The sequence below is a fragment of the Rhinolophus sinicus genome, chromosome 18 (assembly GCF_057876585.1).
Source record: "Rhinolophus sinicus isolate RSI-liver-muscle chromosome 18, RSI-T2T, whole genome shotgun sequence".
In the NCBI taxonomy this organism is placed as follows: Eukaryota; Metazoa; Chordata; class Mammalia; order Chiroptera; family Rhinolophidae; genus Rhinolophus; species Rhinolophus sinicus.
In genome coordinates this window covers 13,312,963-13,339,171 of record NC_142518.1, presented here as the reverse complement: position 1 = coordinate 13,339,171, position 26,209 = coordinate 13,312,963, and the positions used below count along the sequence as shown (strand labels likewise).

The window sequence follows — 26,209 nt, the reverse complement described above, 5'->3', positions numbered from 1 at the left end:
CTTATACACTTTAAATAACTTATCCAAGTCTTCATAATTAGTATAAGAGCAGAAATTTCATCTAGGCGTCTGACTTCAAAGCCAGTGCTCTTAAGAGCTAGTTTAAGGTTTGTCTGGGATGTCTGAATAAAAATGATCAGTATTCAGTTGAAAAAATGGTTGTGGCTTTTAGGAGAAAAATGTATCCTGGAGTTATTTGAGTCCTTACTATAGAAGTGGGCAATACTATAGCCTCTGAAAGTGTCGTAGGAAAACATAGATTTTATGCTGCCTCCCCCCTTTCTGTATTTTGGCACTATTTCTGTGCTTTGTATAATAATATTGTATAGGCATTCCCTAACCTAGGAACATGCTCTGAGAGTGTTTGAAAATGAAAGTTACCCTTTTTATGGGTTAATAGACCTGTGAAATCCTCTAGGATGGATCTCTAGGATGGGGGCCATGTTTTATTAACCTTTCATCCCCAGCTTGGTGCCTAGAACATGCTATGAAATGAAATAAATGAATGAATGGATGGATAAGTAGAGATGGGGAGAGTAGAGAGAGGAGTTCAAATTCAGAGCAGCTGCCTCATGTGGGATATAGGGTAATGGATGGGATACCTTTTATCTCCCAGTTGATAATGCTCCAGAGATGGTTAGCTTAGATCTTGTATAATTGTTGAATTAACAAGTGGTCAGGGGCATTTACTACTTTTTCCAGTGAGGGAACTAGAGAAGACACTATGTGTTCCTGACTTCTGGTTTTGTTTTGTTTTGTTTTGTTTTAAATTACACAAATAATACATACTCATTGTAGATATTGTAGACACATTAGAAAATTCAAATAAGCAAAAACAAAACAAAATTTAAATTGTCTAAAATTCTACCACCCAGAGATAACCACTGTTAACATTTTGGTGTATATCCTTCCAGAGTTTTTTTCCATAGAAATATATACATTGAAACATGTATATATTTATTTAAAATGGGATCATTACAATCCATACTGTTTTGTAAACTGCTTTTTCACTTATTACATGTGACTGTCTTTCCATGTCAATGAATTTACATCTTTATCATCATTTTTAATGACTGCATAGTATTCCATAATATGGATGTACCAGATATATTTAACTAGGTCTCTATTGTTAGGAATTTAGGTTTCCAATTTGGAGTTCTTTTTGGAAAAAATTATGGTGAGCGTTCTTGTATGTACATCTTTGCACACTTGTCCATTGTTTTAAAAAAAGTTGAAATGATGGGACATTTCAAAGTCTTATGTTTGTTTTTTTGTTTTTTTGTTTTAACATACTTAGATTACCTTCCGGAAAGATTGAGCTGATTTACACTTTCTCTAGCAGTATATCCTGAGTGCTGTTTTCCCCATACCCACATTAGCGCTGGGTATTATTTTTTTCTGTAAATCATTACCAATTTGAAAGGCAAAGGTGCCTTTCAGTTAAATTGTATATCTTTGATTAGTACTAAGGCTGGACTCTTTTTTTCCCTTATTGCTCATTTCCATTGAGGGTCATCATTTTTTCTTACAGGTTTGTAAAACAAAACTCTTTATGTATTGAGGATACCAACCCTTTGTCATATGTTGCTTTTATTTTTGTGTGATCAATTTGTTCTTTAAACTTTTGTGTCTGGCAGAAGAAGTTTTAAAATTTTATGAATTCAAATGTCAATTTTTTCCTTTATGATTTCCACTCTCCTTACCTTCCTAAGTATTATTCATGTATATTTTCTTCCAATGTATAATTTTATTTTTTGACATTTAAATGTTTAATCCATCTGGATTCTATTTTGATGTAGAGCTCCAGCATAATTTTCCCCTGAAATAATTAATCAGTTACCCTGATTAATTATCAATGGAGTTGGAATTTAGAATGTGTTTTCCCATTAAGTATTGTAAATGATGTTTGGTGAGGTTTAAATAAGACCATTTGTAATGCATTTAACTGTTAAAATAAGCTCAAGGGCTCACCTGGAAAGGTAATCATCATTTATTATGTCTTTTCCATGGAAAAATGTTTTTATAGTTTAAAATAATCAATTTACATACTAACTTTTGAAGCACAAACTGTTGCAAATTGGCAACTGCATACTTATATGGTGGTTACGTACTTCATTAGAACCCTTTAAGTGTAAAAATATTCCTATATGATTTTTTTGTCTGCCTTCAATTTAACTTTAACTGATGTCAGATCTGTTTGGGTAACTTTGTACTTGCTGTGCTTTTCACAGAATGGACAGCAAATTATGGATGAACCTATGGGAGAGGAGGAGATTAATCCACAAACTGTAAGTAAAATGTTATATTATGAGGGCTATAGATAAATCAGATACCATAAAATTTAAGTATTCTTATTTTTAAACTGAGCAAAGTAATGATTTTATGGTATTAGAAACTTGATGTTTTTACGTCAGTTTTACAAAAATTCATTCTTGAATATGCCAGTGACATTTTTAAAAACTGTGATAGGAATGAATTTAAGAGAAAGACAAAACAAATTGCTTTGATATTTTCGAAAGTTTTTCATTCGTACCTTAAAGTGTTTTTTTTTTTAATCAAACTATAGATTTATTAGAGACAAAAACATAAAGGTGATAATTTAAAGAAATATTCAATGTAGAAAATGAATGTTCACCATTTCCTCATATTGGGTTTTTTGTTTGTTTGTTTGTTTGTTTGTTTGTTTTCACTCCTGAATCCCCAGCACCTAGAGCAGTGTCTGGCACATAATAGATACTCACTAAATATTACATAAATGAATTAATAAATTGTCTCCCCCTGCAAGATAACTATTGTTAGCAGTTCAGTTATTATTTTCTTTTTGTTCTGTACATAAGACAATTGTTGATATTTACAAAGTACATATATTCTGCAACTTGTTCTTTTAACTTAATGTTTTGAACATCTTTTATGGCAGTACATGTAGATCTAGCTACCTCTTTTAAATGGTTGCTTATTCTGTTTTATGCATGTCTTATATGTAATGCAATTTTCCCCTGTTTATTTTTGTGAACTTGTGTTTCATCAGGATATAATCTTAGAAAAAGATGTGCTGAAACACAGGGTATGAACATTTAAATCTCAGCAGACACTGCTAAATTGCTCTCCAAAACAAAAAGGTTGTAAAATTTCACTGTGTTAGAGTGCCTCTTCGACTATACCCTATTCAGCACTGGATAGTATCAGAAATTATTTTTAATTTAAGCCACTCTAAATGAATAATTTCTCATTTCAGTTTGCATCTCGTGATTATTAGTGAAGTTTAATATCTGTGCATTATTGGTTTTTGTATTTTTGTGTTTGTCCAATTTTCTTTTGGATTATTTGTTGTCTCCTTATGATCTGTGTGATCTCTGTATATATTCTGGATATTAACTCCATGTCTACAACATATCTTGCAACTATTTTCTCCCTATTTTTTTTAACATCGATTATGTTGTCTTTCATTGTATATGTACAGAAGTTTTCATTTTTAAGTGGTCAAATCTGGCTTCTGGGATTCATGTTTTGGTTAGAAAATCCTTCCCTGCACCAAGGTTATAAAAATATTCTCTTACATTTTCATCTACCATTTTTATGGTTTTGGTGTTTTGCATTTAGATCTGTGATCTACTTGGAATTTTAGTACCTGTTGTCAACTAGAAATCTAAGTTTTCTTTCCAAATAAATAGCCTGTTGTCCTAATCTCTACTTATTGAATAAGTAAGACCCATTCATTTCCACCCATTTGAGGTCCTTCTTTTATCACATATAAAATTGCCATATACCCATTGTATTAGTTTCCTAGGGCTGCCATAACAAAGTACCACCAACTGGGTGGCTTAAAACAACAGAATCTTATTCTCTCACAGTCCAGAAGACTAGAAGTCTGAAATAAAGATGTTGACAGAGCCATGCTCTCCCTGAAGGCTCTGGGGGAGGATCTTTCCTTGCCTCTTGCAGCTTCTGGTGAGGCAGTCCTTGGTGTTCTTGGCTTGTAGACACATTAATCTCTACCTCTATTGTTACGTGGCATTCTTCTGGCATGTTTCTGTGTCTAAACTTTCCTATTCTTATTAGGATACCAGTCATTGGATTAAGGCCCACCTTACTCCTGTATGACCTCATCTTAGCATTATTACATCTGCAATGACCCTATTTTCAAATAAGATCACAGTCACAAGTATCGGAGATTGGAACTTGAAAATACTTTTTTAACAGTTTTTTAAAATTTATTTTTCCATTATAATTGACATACAATATTATACAGTTTCAGGTGTACATAGTGATTACATACCTTACAAAGTGATCACCCCAATAAGTCAACTACCCATCTGGCACCATGTAAAGTACAATATAGGGAATATTGAACATACCTTTTTGGAGGACACAATTCAACCCACAACAGCCCTGAATGTTTTGACTTTATATACATTTTCAGTTACTGTACTTTTATTATGGTTTTTATATGTGCCAAGGCAAGCCCTCTCATCTTTTTACTTTTCAAAATTGTAGTCTTATCCATCTTCCAGATGAACTTTACAGTCAATCAATTTATCAAGTGTTCCTGAAAATTTTATTTGGGTTTTTATCAGAATTGCATTAAATTTACAGATTAACTTGAAGAAATTTATTTTAATAATATTGAGTCTTCACATCCAAGAACATTAATTTATTCTGATATTCTTTTATGTCCTTTATCAAAATTTTATGGTTTCTTACCATATAGTTTTGTATGTTTCTTATTAAGATAATTCATGGATATTTCGTAGTTTTTGTTATATTGTAAGTGGGATTCGTTTCTGCTATGTCTTCTGCTATGTATTCCACATGGTTATTGCTAGTACATTAGAAAAAAATTGTATGTTTCCATATGCTTTTTAATGTTTTGGGAAAGTTAACTTTTCAGAAACCAAATAAATTGTCATGAACATTATGGAAGTTATGGAGGAGTGAGATTATTGTACTCTTCTTCTTAAAACCCTTCAATAGTTTTGTGCTTCCTTTAAATAAAGTTCAAACTCTGCAATGTGACCTACCAGGCCCTGCATAATAAGGCCTTTGCATACTTCCCCATATCATCTCCGACCATATACCTCTACCCTCTACTGAAAGTCCAGTCACTCGAATGTATCATGTTCTCTTTTGCTCCTGGGAACTTCATAGGTGATATTCCCTCCCCCAGAATTCTTTTCCCTTACCACCCACTCCTCTGTAATTAATTCCTGATCATCCTTCAGGTGCAAGTTTTAATATCACTTCAACTTCTTCCCTATACAACTTCCCGATACAACTATCTCTTCCCAATACAAGTATCTCTTCCATTTCCACCTTGAGTTAACTGTTTTTTCCTTTGTGCTGCCATAGCAGCCTATGTATACCCGAAATGGCAACACCACACTTATTTATTTGTTTATATTCCCTACTAAACCGTGAGCTGCATGAGGCAGTGACCATGTCTGACTTATTTCTTGTTTTATATCCAGCACCCCAATAATTGCTGTTAGTTAAATGAATGCCTGAATTAAGTTTTGGCTAGCACAGAGACCTGGGCATGGGGCTTAGTGCCCAAGGCTGCCTTCATATTGGTATAGATTTCTGTACCTTCCAAACATTTGAGGCATTTTACTTCATTAGTCTGTAGTACATATTTATTAGCATTTAAGCAAATGTAAAAACAAGTGTTAATACTGATTTTTCTGCCACCAGCTACCTTTTTTTCATTATGTAACAAAATTCTTTTGGAAGGAAAACCTTCAAATTTTTTATTCTCTCAGTCTAAAATCAAAGCATTTTCCATTGTGATATTATATGGCTCATGTTTTCCCTCAGAGTTCCCACAGCATTAGTAACATTTACATCTGGACGAAAACTGCATTCTAGAGCTAGGTTGGATAGGTGCAGGACAAAGATATTACCAGTAGTGTGGGTAATCCTATTGAGCAGATCATTCCAGATTATAGGAATTAGGTTGAAGTATAAGACAAAAGCCTAATAATGTTTAGTATTTTTTAATGGTAATAAATCCTAAAGATTGTCAAAATATATATTAGCCTTCGGGAACTTCTAAATTGTATTTGCCTTTAATGTACAATGAAAAGTTTTCATTGTGTCAGTCACTGATAACTTAAATAGTGAAAATTAAGATGTTCCATTAGTTATCTGTTTGATGCATAACAAATTACCGCAAATTTAGTAGCTTAAATAACATATACTTGTTATCTCACAGTTTCTGTGGGCCAGGAATCAGTTTACAGCTTAACTGGGTTCTGTGGATCAGGGTCTGTCACAGACTGCAATCATGGAGTTGGCCAGAGCTGGTCTCGTTCAAACCTTGACTGCAGAAGGATCTGCTGCCAAGCTCACATGTTTGTTGGCCCAGATTCCAACTACGAGATGATAATTTTATATATGGAGCTTGTCAACTGGTGGACTTTCTTGTAGGTTGATTGGCCCCTTTTCCGTGGGCTGGAGTGCAGAGTGTAATGATTAGCCAGTTTTGACTGACACGATCCTGGGATGGATGAAGAATAACAAGAGAGAAGAAACCTGGTTCTCTTAATGGCCTAATGAACTAGCGACACTGCCTCACCCTAACCTACCTTCTTACCTATGTACTGCTCCATGAGAGAAAAATAGGCACTTACCTTTTTTGAGCCATTGCATTTTGAGGTCTTTCTGTTATGGCAACTTAGTCTGTACTCTGACTACATCTGATCGTTCATTAACCGAGTAGTTAATGAGTGTCTATTAGGTGCCAAGAACTCTGTTAGGTTGTTAGAGACACAAAAACATATAAGGGAAGCTTGTAGTTCTAAAATGGCAAAACTGTTTTTGACCTCTTCTCCTCTGGGAAATTATCACCCAAAACAATAAGGACAATAAGAAACAAAAATGTGGTCTTTGAAATTAGAAGACTTCTGTAATTTGAACCACAATATATAAATATGAAAAGCAGATAAAAGAGTCATAACAAGAGGAAGTTATGGGACCTGAATGCTTTTGGGGGAGTATATCAGCGGGAAGCAAGCCTTATTCACAGCCCTGAAAGCCCCAGAAGAGCCAAGAATGAGGTCACCAGGTACTATGGAAAGTGGAGATGTGGCACAGGGCTGAAAACAGATTGGTTGAATGTCTGTATAAAGGGCCTCCACTCTCTTACCCTGGAAGAGACAGAAGGTATTTCTTTGAGAACAATGAACCAGAGACGCTCCACACTTGGGGAACCCAGGTATAGTAGAAAGTGGGGTGAGGCACTGGGCGGGAAACAGGGAGTTCAAGGGAAAGCCTACTGCTAAATGGTAGAGCTGCCCCTGTGATGTCTCTTGAACATATCTTCTGATTTCTGTTTCCAGTAGCGCCATTTTATTCTGGCTGGATTTTTCCCTTCTTCACACCTCATCTCTTCCCCTCTTTATTCTTTGCCCTGCAGTCTGCCTCCTTCCCATATCCTAGATCCACTCCCATCTTCTGGAATTTTAATGCTCTTTTTCCTTTCCTCTGGTTTCTAAAGGCTTGATCCTTTCTTGTCTTTATATACCTGAAGTAACATCTTTTATTTCCTCCATGTATCTCATAAAATATAAGAAAATTAATCTAATTAAGTTGGTTTATACTGTAATATAACAGTCATTAAGTTTCCCCATCTCCCTCCCCCTGGAATATTTGCATACTAATCCATGTTTTTGTATAATTAGTTGAATTTCTTACCAGTTAACTTGCTCCAGCCAGTGTCTTTTTCTCCCTTCCCTGCTGGAGAGACTTATTTTTAGCCTTTATTTTGGTGGGGATGGGGAGAAAGACTATCTTCATAGCAGGAGGTAGAGTGCTGTAAAGCACCTCAAGCCAAGATATCTTCCTGGACTCCAGAATTTTCCATCTTTTTGTCAGCTGGCCAGAGACCTCCATGCTCTGCATGATCCATGCTGAAGAAATAGGGAGTCTTGACTGTTTAGGTATCCATAGTCATCCAGGAATCGTTAAAGCCGTTTCTGGCTTAGTGGAGAAATAATTTTCTTAATGGTTCTTGTAGTATCAGGCAAAGATTCTTCTGAGGCTTGAGAATTAAAGGAGATAAATAAGTACCAAGCACAAAGTAAGAGCCCCGTAAGTGTTAATTTTCCTGTCCTCTTCCTTCCAGAGGCTGGTCCTGCTCTCTTCAGAATATTCACCAGGGACGAAGTAGGCCCCTTAGGAACTATAGTGGTATCCTGTAATTTTGTGACAGACAATAGGCCTGGTCTCAGACAAAGTTGTGAAATGATTTAACTTTCTCTTAACTTGGTCCTTTGACCCGTCTGTTCCCCTTATCATTTATTTCTAATGGCCATGCATACATTAATTGCTCATAACATCAACTTTGTAAATATTCTGTTGCCATAGCCCTAAGCACTATATTTATCAACTGAGTCTTTGTAGCTCTTATAGCATAGTCACATGCATGATGGTCAAGAATTGGAGAAAGCTTGTTAAAAGTAGTAGTGATAAAAATGGTTTAAAAAGATAAAGTGAAGTTAGCTCGTAGATGACCTTAAATGCCAAGTTAAGGAGCAGCACCCTGTGAAGGACACGGGCAGGAGAGCACCAGCAGTGCCCTGTTCTTTTTTTCAAATCTCCTGAAGTCATGATGGGCATTTCGCAGTGGTTTCTTCTACCTTCCATGCGTGCCATTATTCCAGCTCCTGTTTATATAGTAACTCCAAGGCTGCAGTGATGTGTGTGATGGCCTTCACAGTGTCCAGGGCCTTTTGCCAATTCCCAGTTGTCCTTGGTTTCCTCCATTTCCTTGAAGATTCCCTCAAGCTGCCTTAAAAGTTGCATCTGAAGATCCAAAATGATACTTATAGCCATGAGTCCAGCACATATCTGCACCCACCTCTTATAGTCCTAATGGGTCAAACACGAAACTACAGAAAGAGAAGCCCCGGCCCACTTGACAATAGACAGTGAGGAACGCCCTCAACACAGGAAAGTACAATAGAGCGCTCATGGGCAAGGAACACTTGTGGGGTGGTGCATTCATGGCACTTATTGACTGATTGTATAGAGTATTGTCTGTTGTTCTAACTCAGACAAAATTGGCTGAGAGTATATTTTAGCATTCGAGCCATGGGAAATATATACTCCAGTGGGTTTAAGTATATACCACTAAGGAAACTATTTCTGAGATAAATAGCATTCTAATTAGCACTGCATAGTAGCATTAAATGGAGCATGTGTATAATAGGCACATTTCCCAAGCACGTAAGGTTTCCTTTTGCTACATTTTGGGCTCTCTTTCAGGGCTGTTTTTTCACTTCCAGTGTCCCTTTCCTCCACACCTAAGAGCTTTTAAAAAAATTAAAACCTGTTTTTTGTATCATGGCTTGTCTAACTCGTATGGTGCCTCTAATCCAAAATTGCTTCTCCTCTGCTCTAATCTATTCATCATAATACCCATTTTTTTTCAATTTGAGTGATCTAATTCATAATTGGAAATATACCAAACTGATTTGATTAAGTTTTGTTCAAGTAGGAATATTTTATTGAGTCAACCTGAAACACTGGCGTATTGAAAGTTGTGACCCCTTTACCTAAATTAGTCTTTTAATGTAAACCATTTTAGTCAAATATGACTAAGTAAAAAGAACTCCACGCTAAGCAGGAAAAAACTGTGTGGCTCGGCAGATGAACAGTGGCACGCAGGGTGTGTTGCTGCTTACTGCAAGATTCCGCCTGGGCCACTGATGCTGCTGCCCTCTCACCCTCTTGCCATACTCGTGGGAGATACTATCAGTGGAACATAGTGCTTGCCATTGAGACAGGGCATTCGAAGCAACCCTTCTCAGTGCTCTAGGAAGCCACTACCATTTCGTTCAAGTTGATGATCATGAAACTTATTTCCTATCTCTGATATAAAACCTTAAAACCTTAGCACTTTATAACATTAGCTACTGATAGATGTGTGCTAGAGAATAATTCTCCTATACTGAAATGGAAATCCTTTAGTGTCAGAAAAATTGAATGAGCGATACCCCCCCAAAAAAAAATGTATCCAAAGGAATTGGTTAAGAACATGTTAATTTTAAGTTTTTATCATAGGGGTTGATTTTTCCCCAGGAGGCTTCAGCCATCATGGAGTCATGAAGATGGTTGATAATTGGGTTTGACCAAGGTTGGGGTTTTGCCAGACAAAGGAGTGGTGTAGAACAGTGTTCAAGAACTCTGCTATGGACTCTCTGCTGAGCTGTCTTCCTTCAGGGTCTTATCAAAAGGTTTAGCACCTCCTGGTTTCTGACCTAAGTTAGCCACTGGCCATACATATACATGCTGCTTTCCCAGGTAGAATTGCCCAGTTATACTCCCAGCAACGTCACAGCCATTCCCACTTCCAAACTGTTAACTAGGGTGGCAGCTTCCTTAACTTCTCTGTAAGCCTCGTTTTCTTCATCTATAGTATAGATAATAGTACTTATCTCTTTGTAGTGAGACTTAACTGAAATAATTTCATGTAAAGCACAGTGCTTAGAACATAGTATCTTAAATGATACTGTCAGAATTGTACTTGAAAGAAAATATATTAATAAGTGAGAATTCAAATAAAAGAACTAAGGACTCAGTGAAAGAAGCTAGAAGAATAACTACAAAATAAACCTATAAAAAGCAAGAGGAAGGAATTAAATATAAATTCCAAAATCAGTGAATTAGAAAACAGGAGAAAAAAAAACACACACAAATGCACAGCGTTAGAAAAAGCAAAACAGGATATAACCACAGATAGGAAAGAGATTAAAACATCCTAACAACTAAAATATTTACAGATGAAATGATATAATGTCTGGGATTTGCTTCAAAATAATTAAGTATGAGAGTGGGGGGAAGTGAGTATATGAAGCAAGATTGGCCATGAGTTGATAATTGTTAAAGCTGAGTGCTGTTTGTTACACTATTCTGTCTACTTTTAGATATGCTTGAAATTTTCCTTAAGTTTAATTTAAAAAATATAATAGCATACTAAGTGTAACTCTATACTAATATGAAAATCTTGCTGAAATATGTGGTTTCTTAGGAAAATCTAAGTGATAATATAATTATTTAGGAAGGGATAGAAAAACTGAGTATACCAATAGCAAGGGAGAAACTTAAGTTATTAAAGAACGAGTACCACCACACTCTTCCCACCCCCACTCCCGCAACTACAGTGCCAAGCCCCAGTGATTTGGTAGGATAAATCTTTGCAACTTTCAAGAAATAGAGCATTCCTGTGGTCTTTAAATTGTCACAAAGCATAGAGAAACATTTCATTGCCTTCTAGTTTGTTTTATAAAGTTAGCATAGCCCTGAAAATGAAAGTTAACACAGAAAAGGGAGCTATTAATTTATGAATATAGATGCAAAACTCCTTTAAAACTTTGCAAATAAAATACAGACTTATATTGGAAGAATGGATTTTCCCCAGAAATACCAACATATTAGGACATTTATTGATCTAAGTTGTCAAATCAGTAGGTCAAAGGAGAAACACTAGGTGATCCTATCAATAGATGATAAAAAGGCATTTTATAAAAATTGAATAGTCATTCTTCTTTTAGTAAAGAGGAAATAGTATGACTTCAACATGATAAAACATGTCTAAAACCAAATATTGATGTCATATTTGAATGATTTCGTGAGTATATTTCCAAGTCAGGATCAAGGGAGCATGTATTAGAGCTTGCTTTATGCTCCATAGACTATGAGAAATTTAGGTTTTGTTCTGTGATGGGAAGCCATTGAGGAATTTGAGGTAGGAGCACGACCCGGTCTAATTTCTGTTTTAAGATTATTGTAGTTGCCGTGAAGAGAAAAGATTGCATGGGGAAAGTTGGGAAGCAGGAAAACCAGTTAGACAGCACCAGATGATGAGGGTTTGTACTGAGAACAAAGGAACTAGAAATAGATAGATTTGAGGTGTATTTCAAAGATAAAATAAGTAGAATTTGTTGATGGGTTCAATATGAAGGGAAAGAAATTAGAAAGGAAAGAGCCAAAAAGGACTTAAATTTTGGGGATCATTAATGCTGCTGTTGCTGAAAATTGGGAGGATTAGCTTCCCATTACACTTCAGATAAAATCCAGATCCAAACTTCTTGATAATCCATAAGGCCCTACTTAATATGGCTCCAACCTACCTCCCCATCTCCTCTTTCTTCATTGTTTACCACATTCTAGCCACCGAGGACTTTCCTTTGTGTTTTGAATTCATTAAATTCATTCCCTTCTCAGGTCTTTTGCATCTGTTCTTTCTGTTTGAGGGCTCTAGACCATGAGTCAGCAAACTGTCTATAAAGGGCTGGGTAGTAAATATTTTACTGGCTTTGTGAGCCATATGGTCTCTGTAGCAACTATTCAAGACAGCAGTAGCCATTGTTGGGCAAAAACAGCAGGAGCTCCTATGTAAACAGAGATGGGCATGATCAAATTTGGCCCTTGCCTGGCTGGGCCTGGCTGTAGCTTGCCCCTGCCGTCTTGGTGTGGTGCCCTCATTATTTAGGTTCTTCCTGGAGGACAACTTGGCAAACAAATTAGGATCAAAAAACTTTAAAATACTGCAAAATCTGCTTCTAGAAATGCAATTTCATGTCTAGAAATAATTTCTAAATGATGGTCAGTGTGCACAAAGGATGGGGACATCCCAGTGGTATAGAAGATCAAGTACCCAACAGTAGGAGGTTTGTATAGTAGAATCCTCTGCAGTCATTAATAATGAATTGAAGGTTATTTAATAATAGAGAACAGGGGTCAGCAAACTAAACCCAAAGCCTACCGCCGGTTTTTGTAAGTGAAGTTTTATTGGAACACAACCTCATCCATTCCTTTTCCCACTGCAGTGGCAGAGTTGACAGAGACCATATGGCCTGCAAAGCCAAAAACATTTACTTGTCTGGCCCTTTACAGAAAAAAGTGATAATATGTGTAATGTGATCCAAGTGTGTGTGTGTGTGTGTATGTGTATGTGTACACCGAAAAAAGACTAGAAAGGAATGGACCAAAATAGTGATTTTTTTTCTCTTTTGTTTTTCCTCCTTTTTGTTTATTCTTTAAGTTTTCTATAAGAGACATGCATAATTTTTATAATAAAAGTTACTTTTTAAATAAGGTAAATGATAAAACCAATAAGATGCACAAATGGAAAAACTAGCTGAAAATTTAATTTAATAAGACAAATTTCAAGAAAGATAAGAATTAGAGGCAGGAAAAGCATAAACCATAATATCTAGTTTCATGCACACAACCGCACAAGTAATGTCCTTTTCAGATTTCATCATATGATACTCAGGCAGACATTAGTTGAGTTCCTACTATGTGCTATTATTTGCTATGGGGATACAAAGATAAGGGTGGTCCCTGTTCTGAAGATTAATCTAGTAGTGGCTATGGCATGTGCTTAAACAGTAATAAATGTCATAAGCAATGTACCAAAGGACCTTAAGAGCTTTCATTCTGGTTGGGCGATAGTTAACACCCAAATAAAGCAGTTGCTCAGTGGTGAGTTGTAACAAGATTATAAAGGATGTAGGCTTTTAACTTTGTTTATGGTGCCTTTTGATGTAGAGACGTTTTTTAATTTTACAATCAAATCTATATCTATGGCTTCTGCATTTTGCAAACAGGTAGCCAAATGTCCTAACATTTCCCTCAGATGTTGTGTAACTTTTATTATTTTCTGTCACTCTGTTTATCTTTTATACAGTAGTACCACGCTGTTTTAATTAAGGTATCGTTTTGACTCAGGGAGACTTATTTCAGATTTTGGTGTCTGAAATATTACTTCATATTCTTAGTGCTAATATTAAAAAGCACAACACAAAGCAAAATGTGACTTGTTAACCTGACTATCAGTAGTCATTAAAAACAATTTAGACCCATCCTTTAACTTAAAAAATGGTTCTTTGGTTGCTCCTGTTCTTAAGTGTTATTTGAATTAAGTTGATGACTGGTCCATACAGAGACACGTCTTAATCAGTTGTACAGTAACCATGAACCATGTTTGCTTCTTCTTGACAGTCTTAAGAGGTACCTCATGTTCAGACTGCAGCTTTCTTAGGTGGTTGTCCTATCCTTAGTGCCGTTTTGCAGCATTGTAGGGAGCTTTACGTGATTCCTTTTGGAAGATGAGAGGGTTCGTGTTCTGATGGGAAACTTCCTAAGTGCTTTCCTTGCTGAAAAATTTAGGTATGCAATCTATTCAAGAGAAGTACACAATTTCCCAGGCAGAATTCAGAGTTTTATTTTGGATATTTATTTGGGTCCCAGTTAATTCTAATGTACTTGGTTACATAGGATAATTTTTTAAATTGAGCAATTTTTTTATTCTTCTTCCATTAGGTCATTTATAGAACACTATAAAAATTTGATATGGCAGGGACATTTATAGAACATTGCCATATAAATCTGATACGGCAGGGAGAGCCCGAGCCTTTCATATGGTACCTGGAGCACCTAATGGGCACTGTAATGTTTGCTCAATAAAGGAGTGCTGAACTGAGATCCCATTATAAATAGCTCCATCCTCAAATATGTGCTTGCCTTGACCATAGTTCCTTCATCCAGAAAGCGAGCTGATCATTTCTGGTATTTTTAGAGGCTCTTCAGGTTTTTAAAATTTAGTGATTTTATTAAATTTGTATTGGCAATGTAGATTAATGCTTGAGGTTTTTGTTGGTTCCACGTAAATTAAATACAAGTTAAGTACCGCCTTTTCGCACAGCTCTCAATGCTTCTGTCCTTTGGTTTTGTTTAAATGCCACTATCTCAGTGATCATTTTCTGAATATTGGCATACTTTAAAAAATATTTTCCAAAGCAAAAATACCTTAGAAGAACTTCTAAAAGCTATTAGAGGATGAAAAGCAGTAAGGGATTGTCTAGTAGCTTGACCCCCTCCTTCTTTTCCAGGTTGGCTTCTTCAGTAACTGTTCTTTTTGCTCACTAATATCCCAGGGATTGGATTTTTTTTTTTAATTTAGATTTTTATCAACTAGGAATGTGAGTTTTAGCTATGGGTTTGAAGTCTTTAACCTGGTTGATAATCGATGTTTATAACCAGTGTGAATTTAAATGTAAGTTACTTTCACTAATAACAGGAAGAATTTGTCCTTACGTCGCAGTCAAAAAGTTTCTTTTTTTTTAAATTTTCATGTGTACAGAACAACATAGTGATTAGACATTCACACCCCTCACAAAGTGGTAACCCCAACAAGTCTACTACCCTTCTGACACCGTACATGGCTGTTACAATACCCTTGACTATATTCCCTGTGCTGTACTTTACATTCCGTGACTATATATATATTTTTTAATGATAGTTGACATTCAGTATCAAAAAGTTTCTTTTACATGTGATCATTTTCTTCCCATAGTTGTGAAACTCTTCCTCATTGACAGGGAACACCCATGACATGTCTATATATAACCTTAAAATAGTCTTGAGACTATTCTTTGGAGTGTGTGTATAAACATTACAAAGGGTAAAATTTCTTGTGTACGTCAGTTACTTTTATTAATAGTGCTGACTAGTTTCAGTTACTTTTAAAAAGAAGTTGCATAGTTGAGAAATACTGGCATTTCTCAGGATTCTGAAATAAAATATTGTTCACTTCACTGGTTGTAAAAATTCACTGGATTACTAGGAACCAGAAGTAAAGGACTTTTCAACAGGATTTTGCTATCAGCAAATCTGTTTTGGTTTCCTGTTCTGGTCTCCCTACCTATCAGCTACATTAGTGCCCTCGCCATTTGTTTCTCCTTTCTTTTACCACAGGAAAATTGTCAGGCCTCTTTTTCTAGCATTTCAGGACCCGCCTGACAGGAAATTTTCTAATTGCCGGAACAGCTGGTAGGAGAAAACTTTGCAGAGGCTTGGCCTTCCCTTTCTAACTTAAGTTTTACGGTCAGAAATTCTTTTATCACCATCATGGTTTCGTAGCCATGTTTAAATTTTTGTCTTTTCGTGTTCGCTCCATACAGGTAAGCTTTTTTCAACTTCTTTAGAAACTAAAACGTTTTAGTTGGAGCTAAGTGTAATTATACTAATTAAATAATTATTTCGTTTTATATGTTCAAGAAGCTTTTCAAAATTCAAAACAAGTTTTTATAGAACATTTAAAGGATATTTCTATTTGCTAAAAGTAAGCCATTTATGCGAATTATACATTTCAAGTCTGTCTGTTTTGTAAATTTATTTTTACATTGGCTTTCTAACGCGAGAGTAATCTTTATCTTGCTAGTGTTTGTAATTTTGTACAGAAAACAGATGACTGTAACTCTCAATATTAAACCAGGCATGAACAAAATTGTGAACTTACTGATAGGAGATTACTGTAACATAAGCAATATTTTGATGGGTAGGAGAATGTATTATTTTAAACGGTCAAGAACTTAAAATCAGATATTTGTTGAAACTGGTTCCTTTAAAAATTTGAAATTTTTAATCAATGATTTAAGAAACTTTCAGCAAGTAATTTTATCTAACTTAGAATAGGCACAGTTTTCACATCATTACTTTGTTAAAATGTGCTTAGTGAATGATAATTTGCACTCTATTTAATCTATCTCAAATCCTGCCAAAATCAACTTGATATTTTGCTGTGAGAATTGTGCTACCCTGCTGCTCTTTAAAGAGAATTAAATCTGTTGATTGGGATTCCCGATTGGGAGAAAACTTTGCTCTTTATGGCAGTGATTGAGAATATTAGTCTGGCAATCAGCAATGCTGTTTTCTCAAACATAGATACAAGAAGCAGACTTGGTATACTCCCTTTAAGAATTTGGTTAAATGAAAAATGCTGAGCATATTTATCATCCATTAGCAAATCAAGTAAATTGAATTTGGTTGAATTGTAATCTAGAATAAATTAAAATGTTTCTCACCATGGCTTGATTAACCAGCCTAATTATGTCTCACAGCCAAATAATTTGTATGTGTCTTGATCATCTAAAAAAATAACATAACATTTTAAAATGAAAAAACTGTATATTGTAGAACTATAGGTATCTATATAGAGTGATACTTTAATTTTGAATTACTTTTAAGAGGTAAATAAAGTGTACATTTTTCATTTGTAAGGTCTTTTTATGTTAGGCTCCAAAATGGGTACACATCCATGGTTAGAAAATATTTATTGGCTTTTACCAAGGAACATTTAAATGTTTTACTTCAAACTTCAACAATATTTTCAGACATTCAAAACAATTTAGAAAATACAAATGCCTTAAGAACACACTTCCTGACTCAAGGGAGGGGAGGAAAAAGGAAATTATGTATACAAGGCAGGGCATAATGCCAAATGTTGAATCATTCTTTAAAGTCAATTAATATCACCCACTTTGTTTTCTTAATGTTAGCATGTTACAACATTAGGTTTTCTATAACTCAAATAGACAGCATCAATTTCAGTTCCTTTTCTTTGATCCTTTCTTCATTTTAAGAACAAAATTGTATTTTTCCCCTCTGAATTTGAAAAGGAAACATTAATTTTTTTTTTCCATTAAAGGGCGAACCTTAAAGACCATTTAAAAGGGAACCTACAGACCTTTTGTTGGTCCTGGGGAACAAATGAGGTGGCTTTCTGTGTGACTGGAGGAACACCAAAAGGTCCACGTGTCCACGAATTTTCTTCTGCCATTTTTTTGTGATGTCTAAAATGACACTCCTTATAGAATTCCTCAAGTTGTATATTTTTTAACTGAACTGAGTTTTATCTATCGGGTTGTATCTCAACAGGTATTTATCCAGTAATAAAATCTTTGAAACCCTAAGCTAAATTCCTAGAAGGCAAATACTCTTTTCATTTTGGCATCTCTAACACCTATCCTAGTACCTGGCCTGTAATCTGAATTGCCTTCTAACAGAAAGGAATGGGCCTAAAATAATATGTCATAGATCAGAAACATATCCATTAGGACCAGGCAGTCAGGAAGAAGCAAAAGCATGAGAGCCACCTAAGTTGTATTCCCCTGTTGGACCTGTTCTTCTGTTCCTCTCCTTCACATGCTCTCTGATCCAGACTCTGGTCTCTTATGTGTACTCCTGCACCGTCTTTGCACTGGCTGTCCCTTTGCCTGGAATGCTCTTCCCCCAGGTGGTTGACTCCCTCACCTCCTTCAGGGGCTTTGTTCAAGTAGCACCTTTTCAGTAAAGCCTGCCCTGATACCTTTATTTAAAATTTCAAACCGTTCTGTTCATCCCCGCACTTCTGATCCTTATTACCCAACTTAATATCTTTTTTCCATGGTATTTATCATGTTCTAACAGGAATTATTTTTTTATTGTTATGTCTCTCCACCAAATGGCAGAGATTTTAGTCTATTTCATTTAGTGTATATCTCAGGCACCTAGAAGAATGCCTGGCATGTATTAGGTGCTCAATAAATAAATGTTTAAATGGATGAATGAATGAATTCTAATACACAGGTTGGGGATATTGAACACCTAGGCTTGGGGTGGCATATGTCTGAAAGTGATGGGAATATAGACAAATTATATGTAATTGTGATGTAGACCAGCTGCTAGCCTCACAATTTTGCCTACAACTAGACCTCTACTCACCAAATAAACATAGACTTTGTAAAAATGAAAATATATAATTTATTATAACTTTTTAAATACACAAAATAAGTATTTGTGTGTGTGATAATGAATAGGCAGGTATCCATGTATCATTTAAAATGAAGTTGTGCCAGAGAATGTAAAAATATGTGAGCCTTACAGAGTAATTATAATGGATATAACTGATATCTATGCTCCACTTGATTGACAAAATTCTTTTTCCATAAAATTATAGTTGCTTCACCATGTACTTACAGGCAAAAACACAATTTAACAAACTGTCAAACTATAGTTCTGTGTTTTCATGTGACAGATTTATTTCAGTAACAGGTAATTTAATGACACAAGATATGTTTGTCATATGCAAATGTCAGTCTTCCTTGGTCATCAGTGCCTTCGGAAATTTGATATTCCTCTCTGCATTCATCTCATTGGATTCCAGATAGGAGCCAGAAGAGCATATTGTTGCTTTCCTACTTTTCCTATTGTCCCTGATTGCCCAAGTATTACTACTAGTATGTCCTAGTGGAACCTCAAATTCGTTCGTAAAATACTCATGCTCCCATAACTTGGAAAACTTGGTGACATTGAGCACAATCTGGGCATCAAGATATTTTGCCTATTATGCTCCTATGACTTTACGTATGTGTAAAAGTAGATAGAAAATAATTTGCTGATGTAATAAGTTAAAAAGTTAAAAGGAACGGAAACATGTGTTGAGGATAAAACAGTTGCAAGTTTTTGGAACTTGGGCCATAGGCATTAATCTTTTCTCTCTACCCTCAAGAACACTGTTTTACTCTCTGAGCCCCAATTTAGAAAAAGATTTTTTAAATTCCAGTTTGTATCTTCAAAGAAGTTTGGAATGATTGCATTCATTTTGGGGGAAAGAGGGCAGGGAGAGGAGGAAGGTGCTATTGGGGAAAAAAGAAACGTTGAGAAAAGGAGCAGTTGAAAATTTAATTAGAAATAAGATTTGCCAGAATAAAAAATTCAGTATGAGGGTGGGAAAATAAAGTCAAGGAAGTCTCAGAAAATAGGAGAAAAAAGATAAGTGATATAAAGGATTCAATTCCAAACATGCAATATCCAACTAATAAATGAGTTGCAAAAAGAGAAACCCTGGAAAATAGACAGAAGGAAATTATCAAAGAAATGCTAGAATTCCCCCAGAGGAAAAAACTCAGGTTTAGATTATAAAGGTTCACCAAGTATTTAGCATTCTGAAGGAAAGAAGACCCATATTTATCTCACTAGTGTGGAATTTCAGAAGTACAAGGACAGAGAAAATTCTTAAAGCTTCCGGAAAGAAAAACAAGGTCACCTACCAAAAAGTGTGTATCAGGCCAGAACCACCCATCTCAGCAGCCTGGGGTGGACCAGTGGTGTCAGCATGCTGAGGCAGGATTGTTTTTATTCTAGAATTTGGTACCAAGCCAAACTATACAAATGTGAAGACAAAATAAAGACATTTTCAGATGGGCAAGGTTCAGAAAGTTTTCTTCTACATTACCTTTCTTAGAAAATTACAAGGGAATAATTAATCTAAGAAAGAGAAAGACATGGGAAACTGAAAATAGTGGATTCAACCAGGAAAGAGATATCCCAAGATAATAGCTGTTCAGCAAAGCCTAGAGAACAACCAATCCCAATGGGAGGGCAAGAGAGGGTTCTCAGAAGAATGGAAAGTATGGTTAAGGGCTAAGCAAAGATTAAGAATAATGGTCAGATTAACCTCTCCCTGCCCCCAAGAATGATGAGGGGGGCGGGGGACTGTTAGAAACAGTAAAAATAGAAAGCTACAAGAAATCCATGGTCCAAATAGAAATAAAAGTTAAAATGTATCATGAATTTAAGAATTTGATGAAGTTGTTTTTCGTTTAAGTCCTCTTGGATTGACCTGGACATCAGTGTTATGGGCCCATGTAAAAGGAAATTTAATATACTCCCTAGCTTGCGTTTGACCAATATATTGTCATGAAAATGTAGATGCTTTTGTATAGGCTTTCAGTTTTTACAATCAGGCTGTGTCTCAAGAGAGGGTGAAGGATTTGGTAGTAGTTACAGGAGAGAATGTTAATTTTCTTAGTATTAATAAAAATGTAAAAATACAGCTATCAGCAGGTGGGGGGAAGTTTGAGAGAAAGAACGTATGGGCACTATTAGCCTCCCTTTGCAGTGATGAGTTAGGATTCTATCCAAAACTGATAGAAAAGACAAGAGGTTTATGTAAAAGTAATATAATTATCAAATAGTAGGGAGAAAGATGATGGAAGGAAGGGACATAATATAAGTGAGTCCCTCGTCTTTCTTATTTTTAAATCGGTAGGCATTGTCTTAAAGTTAAACTACCGGTAAGAAATAATCAAAGTAAGTGCTGAATGAACTAATTTTTTAAAAAGCCTAGGTATGGAAGTGAGAAGAGACTTGCTTTTCAGCGTAAGCTATTCTGTCACTGTTTGATTTGATACCCATGTGCATGTATGTATTACTTTGATTTTAAAAACAAAAAATTTAGGGAACAGGAATTAACACAAGTTGACAGGCAATGTATGAGGGGACGTTGAGAGATAATACTGGAAAAGTGGTAGAGGCCATAGTGTAGAGGGCCTCAAATGCCAAGGTGAAGCAGTACATTTAATTTGGAAAAACTTGGACTTTCTCAGCAGTGTGGTCATAATGACCAGAGCTGTGTACGTTCAGAAAATGAATTTGTTAGGAGGACGAATTGGACCGGCAATGGCAGAAAAGAGCATATGAGTAACCAAGCTAGTTTCAATTTTCCACAGGAAAGGTAATGAGGGACTATACCTGGATGATGCTATTGGAAATAGAAAAAGAAAGAATGAAAGGTATTTGCAGTACCACATGCTTGATACATAGCAGGTGTTTTAGTGTATGTCTAGTGAGTGAAGGAATCAAAGGGATTTCAGTAACTTGTTTGACACAAGAGGAAAGGAAGGGTAGACATCAAAGATGAAATCTGTCTTGAATAGTGACTGCTATTATTTTGAGATCCATAGCCTGATGGTGGCTCACACTATGGGAGTAAGACTTAATCCTGTATGCCTACTACAAAATGCAAAACATTTATAATTCAGTGATCCTTTCCTGCCTGTGTTGCATCTTTATTCGTTGCAATTGTAGTAGGTATTTGCTATGAAATATAAGATGATAAAATATTACAGCCTAATAAGTCATATCCCACTTACTCAAGAAAAAAAAAGTGGTAAAACATATAGAATGTTACAAAGTATGATTTAAGGGCATAAATGGCCATTAGATTCTAGTTAGGCTCTTGAACAGATTTGTGTTTTTTTCCATAGAAGGCTAACTGGCACATGCTGGAATCCAACCCATGAACTTGGCCTCATGAGTTCAAGTCTGTAATCCACTAGTCTTAAAAGTGCGATGTGATAGCACTTTGGGGTACAGAAAAGAAAGAGGAGAACTTCTTTATAGTTTCATTTGCATGTATAATGTATATACAATTTAATAGTACAAAAAGTACATGTGTATAATTCATAAGCCAATTAAGTATACAAATATTGGGTATATGCTACATTGTTGTCTTTTTTTAATTATAAGAATGTGCTACCAAAAGTTCAGAAACCATTTCTCTAATCAGTTTAGCTAACTGACCCAAGAGATACAGGCCAGTTACAAAGACCAGGGGAATAAGTTTGTATTTTCCTGTCATTGCTCTTGGATGGAGAAACACCAAGAGCCTCTCACGGTCTCAGTGTGGTGTAATGCTAAGAACTTTGTTTTAGAAGTCGTTAGAGGTCAGAAGACCTGAAATAGAGCCCTAAGTCTGCCAGTTACTGGCTTGTGATCTTAATCTCCTTAAATTTCAGATTGTAGAGGATTCACACCCTTTTGCCTTTAAAAGATCTGTCAAATTTCTAGTGGTGAATATAGGAATCTGTAAAGAATTCTGAAATATTTTTGCTTGCTCTAGGGTGTACTCCACTGTATTATCATCAGCCCTCTCGAACACTGATATGTACTCAGACTTGTCGTGAAGCTTAGATATAAGACAAAAGGTGTAAAAGCACCTCACCCCGGCTTGATACATGATAGATGCTTAATAAATATTTGCTGGATTTTAATCAAAATCTTACTTGATCAATTGCATATATATATATATATATATATATATATATATATATATATATATATTGTTCTTTGAAAGTTTTTAAAAAGATTTTGGTAATTTGCTTCCAGCGTTTCCTAATTTAGTCACGAACAATTACCATGTTTCCCTGAAAATAAGACCTAGTCAGGCAATCAGCTCTAATGCGTCTTCTGGAGCAAAAATTAATATAAGACCCGGTATTATATTACATTATACCCAGTATTATATCATATTATATTATACCTGGTCTTATATTATAGTAAAATTAGACCGGGTCTTATATTAATTTTTGCTCCAAAAGACGCATTAGAGCTGATTGTCCAACTAGGTCTTACTTTGGGGGAAACATGGTATCACTCCCAAGCCCTTATACATTGGTCTCATTTGGAGGGAAGGGGTGCCCAGGAAGGGGTAGAATCTTAGACTAAGCTAATGCTTGATTCTACCCTAATGCCTACTGGACAGGATTGTTGTGAGAATGAAAGGAGATAATGCATGTGAAATTACAAAATAAAGGACTAAACCATGTTAGGGGATTGTTTTATTGTTGCCAAAGTACCAAGAGAGTCCAAAATGATTAGGCTGCCTAAGTAGTAGGACAATCTACAAACTACAGCTTCTGTCTTACGGAGTAAATTGGTGGGCCTGCATTCTCTTTTTGTTCTCTTACAGGAGCTTTTTTTCCTTTTACTACACATTTTCAAAAGCTACCACATTACGATACCCTGCTACATCTTTCTGAGAAATTTTTGTAATTCCCTATATTGCCAGCATTGTGTGAGTGTCTCAGAAAATGTTAATTGAACTCAAACATTTATATGGGATAAAATAGTAATAAAAATAATTGTTTGTGTAAGACATTTAGATTCTACTAATAGTACTTATATACTAGAAAAATAATACTGTAGGCAAAAAGAAGAAAAGAGTCTTTGATGGGCTTATGTGTCTGGTTTTGTTGAGTTTTGTTTTGTAGTTTTGGGCTGTAGCATACATGTATAATATGTGTCTTGATTATATAAGGTGTACTTAATCTGATGATCTCAGGGTGAATAAGTAGTTGACATTCTATGTATACTGACATATTTTCAACCTTTCTCTTCTTCTGATACCTTTCCTTAGATATATTGAAGCACCCACTGTCTTTAAAAATCCTCTCTTAACTCCGAAACCTCCCACTGTTCCATCATGCTGAATAGTCATTGTTTTCTGTGTCTAATCCTCCACCCAAATGTTGGAGTTATTTTGTTTTACAGTTTTAGAGTTATTCCTTTCTCCTCTCTCAGATCTCATGTAGTGCTAGAAATAGACCATAACTTAGATATTTCAAACATAATAAATTTCAACATACTAATTCAAATGGCCTTCCTGAGAGTAGAAATCTCCACTTTTACCCTAGAATATTTTTCAACCCCTCTTCCCAATAAACTGTTTTTTTGCGTGTGTGTATAGGATTGGTTCTACCTAATACAACCACATGTCAGAACATAGCAGATTACTCTGATCTGTTTTCAGACTTCTTTACACTCTCTGCCTTCATCCCATGAAACCCGTTTATTCTAACTGTCTCCCCTAGGAAGAATGAAGATTTAGAAATACTCAGTGCTAATGTGATGTAGAGGTTAAATGGGCCTATGTGGTAGGCTGGTATTCTGCCTCTAAGATTTAACTTGAAAGTATATTTGCTGAGCATGTGTTTTCTGTTACTTGATGGGTCAGTAAAGGTGGTTTGTATATGTTAATTTGAGGATTTCTAATATGATACACTAAATTTACATTGCTTGATGTATATAGCTGGAGCAAGTAGCTCTCTAACTCTATTTTCTCTCCTTATATTTGCATCAACAGGAAGAAGGCAGTATCAAAGAAATTGCAATCACGCATCATGTAAAGGAAGGCCATGAAAAGGCAGACCCTTCCCAATTTGAACTTTTAAAAGTATTAGGGCAGGGATCATTTGGAAAGGTAAGTCATCAGTGTGTGCTTTCTAAAAAGTTGATTTTTGAAATTTATGTATACTTCATAGAGATGGGGAACAGAAATATTTATGAAATACTACCAATCTCCCTACAAGCAGTATTTTCTGTGTTTTACATTTTTCACTATCAGTAATTGTGGAAAAGTTATTAAAGTCATTCCAAAGTACATTGAAAACTTTCCTAAATTGGCACTGTTCACTTCATATTCATTTTATCTTCAAGACCATGTAACCTAATTGCACTTCTTGAATGATTAAAAGTCACAAAATATTCCCTTGATACACTGGCCTCTTTTTGAGTCCTCGTGTAGAATTGGAAGGTGATCGTAGGAGGTATGATTAAACAATACAGTGAATGTTTAAATTTAAAAAAATTTATGACAGTAAAAGATACATTGCCATTAATCCCCCTCGCTTCAAACACACTTATCCCATTGTTTTTTGCCACTCTCTGAAGCAGTTCTGGAAGTCCTCTTTCATGAGTGTCTTTAGTTGCACTGTCATGGCTGAATCGATTCAAAACGTTTACCTTTCATGGTCATTTTGACTTTGGGGAAGAGCCAGAAGTCGCACGGTGCCAAATCCAGGGAATAAGGTGGATGAGGACACACCGTAATGTCTTTATTTGACAGAAATTGCTGTACCAGAAGCGATGTGTGACACGGAGCCTTTCCCCATTGTGATAACAAAATACGGTGAGTACTGCTGCCAAGTGCCATCCAATGGAAAGGTGGGGATCTTCAATACAGGAAGTGGCGCTTCAAACCTTAGTAACAGTGTATGACAAGTTTCAACTTGTTCTGTGCAGTCAGTCGGGCATGAGCTACGGTTGAGAGAAGGTGTGTTTTAAAGTGTGCTGTAAATCATCCTCCATCATGACAACGCTCCATGTCACACATCGCTTCTGGTACTGCAATTTCTGTCAAATAAAAACATTACGGTGTGTCCTCATCCACCTTATTCACTGGATCTGGTACTGTGCTACTTCTGGCTCTTCCCCAAAGTCAAAATGATTCAGGACATCGAGGCAGCCAGACAGCGCAACTAAAGACACTCACGAAAGAGGACTTCCAGAACTGCTTCAGAAAGTGGCAAGAGAATGGGATAAGTGTGTTCAAAGAGAGGGGGAGTATTTTGAGGGGGATTAATGGCAATGTGTCTTTTAGTGTATTTTATTTAAACATGCACCATATTGTTTGATCATATTATGTACATTATAACAGTGCATTTCAGGCTTTCCTCCAGAGTATCCCTAATACCAGCAGAAAGTGAATGGATACTTCCAAAGAACTAGGGTGGGGGAATTACCACTACACGTATGAAATTGGGGAACTTATATCTTATCTTTAAAATGAATGCAGAAGTTGTCTTCTATCAATGACATCTGTGTTTGTTTCCCAAAGCCACCAACTAAAAATTGCTCCAGCAAATGTAACATCTTTATCATTTTTCTTCAAGTATTCCCTGTCCTTCTGCTGCACACCTGAGGGGCACTTCCTGTACTCCATTTTGAAAAGTACCATATTATAATTACTACTACTTCATCTGTC

At 35.8% G+C, this 26,209-nt stretch overlaps 1 protein-coding gene across 8 annotated transcripts in view; it reads left to right on the top strand.

Moving 5' to 3' along the window:
- RPS6KA3 (ribosomal protein S6 kinase A3) overlaps window positions 1–26,209 on the top strand; it is a 113,165-nt gene that overhangs the window by 27,023 nt on the left and 59,933 nt on the right. For 6 of the 8 annotated variants that reach the window (XM_088795047.1, XM_019755409.3, XM_019755407.3 and 3 more), the window contains 2 exons: window positions 2,232–2,288; window positions 24,530–24,646. In XM_088795047.1, the coding sequence (XP_088651173.1) occupies window positions 2,247–2,288; window positions 24,530–24,646 (159 nt within the window). In that variant the 5' untranslated portion in view covers window positions 2,232–2,246. Of the gene's footprint in view, window positions 1–1,510; window positions 1,532–2,231; window positions 2,289–15,820; window positions 15,966–24,529; window positions 24,647–26,209 lie in introns of those variants that run through there. The other 2 variants (XM_074324159.2, XM_019755408.3) reach the window with 2 other exon arrangements.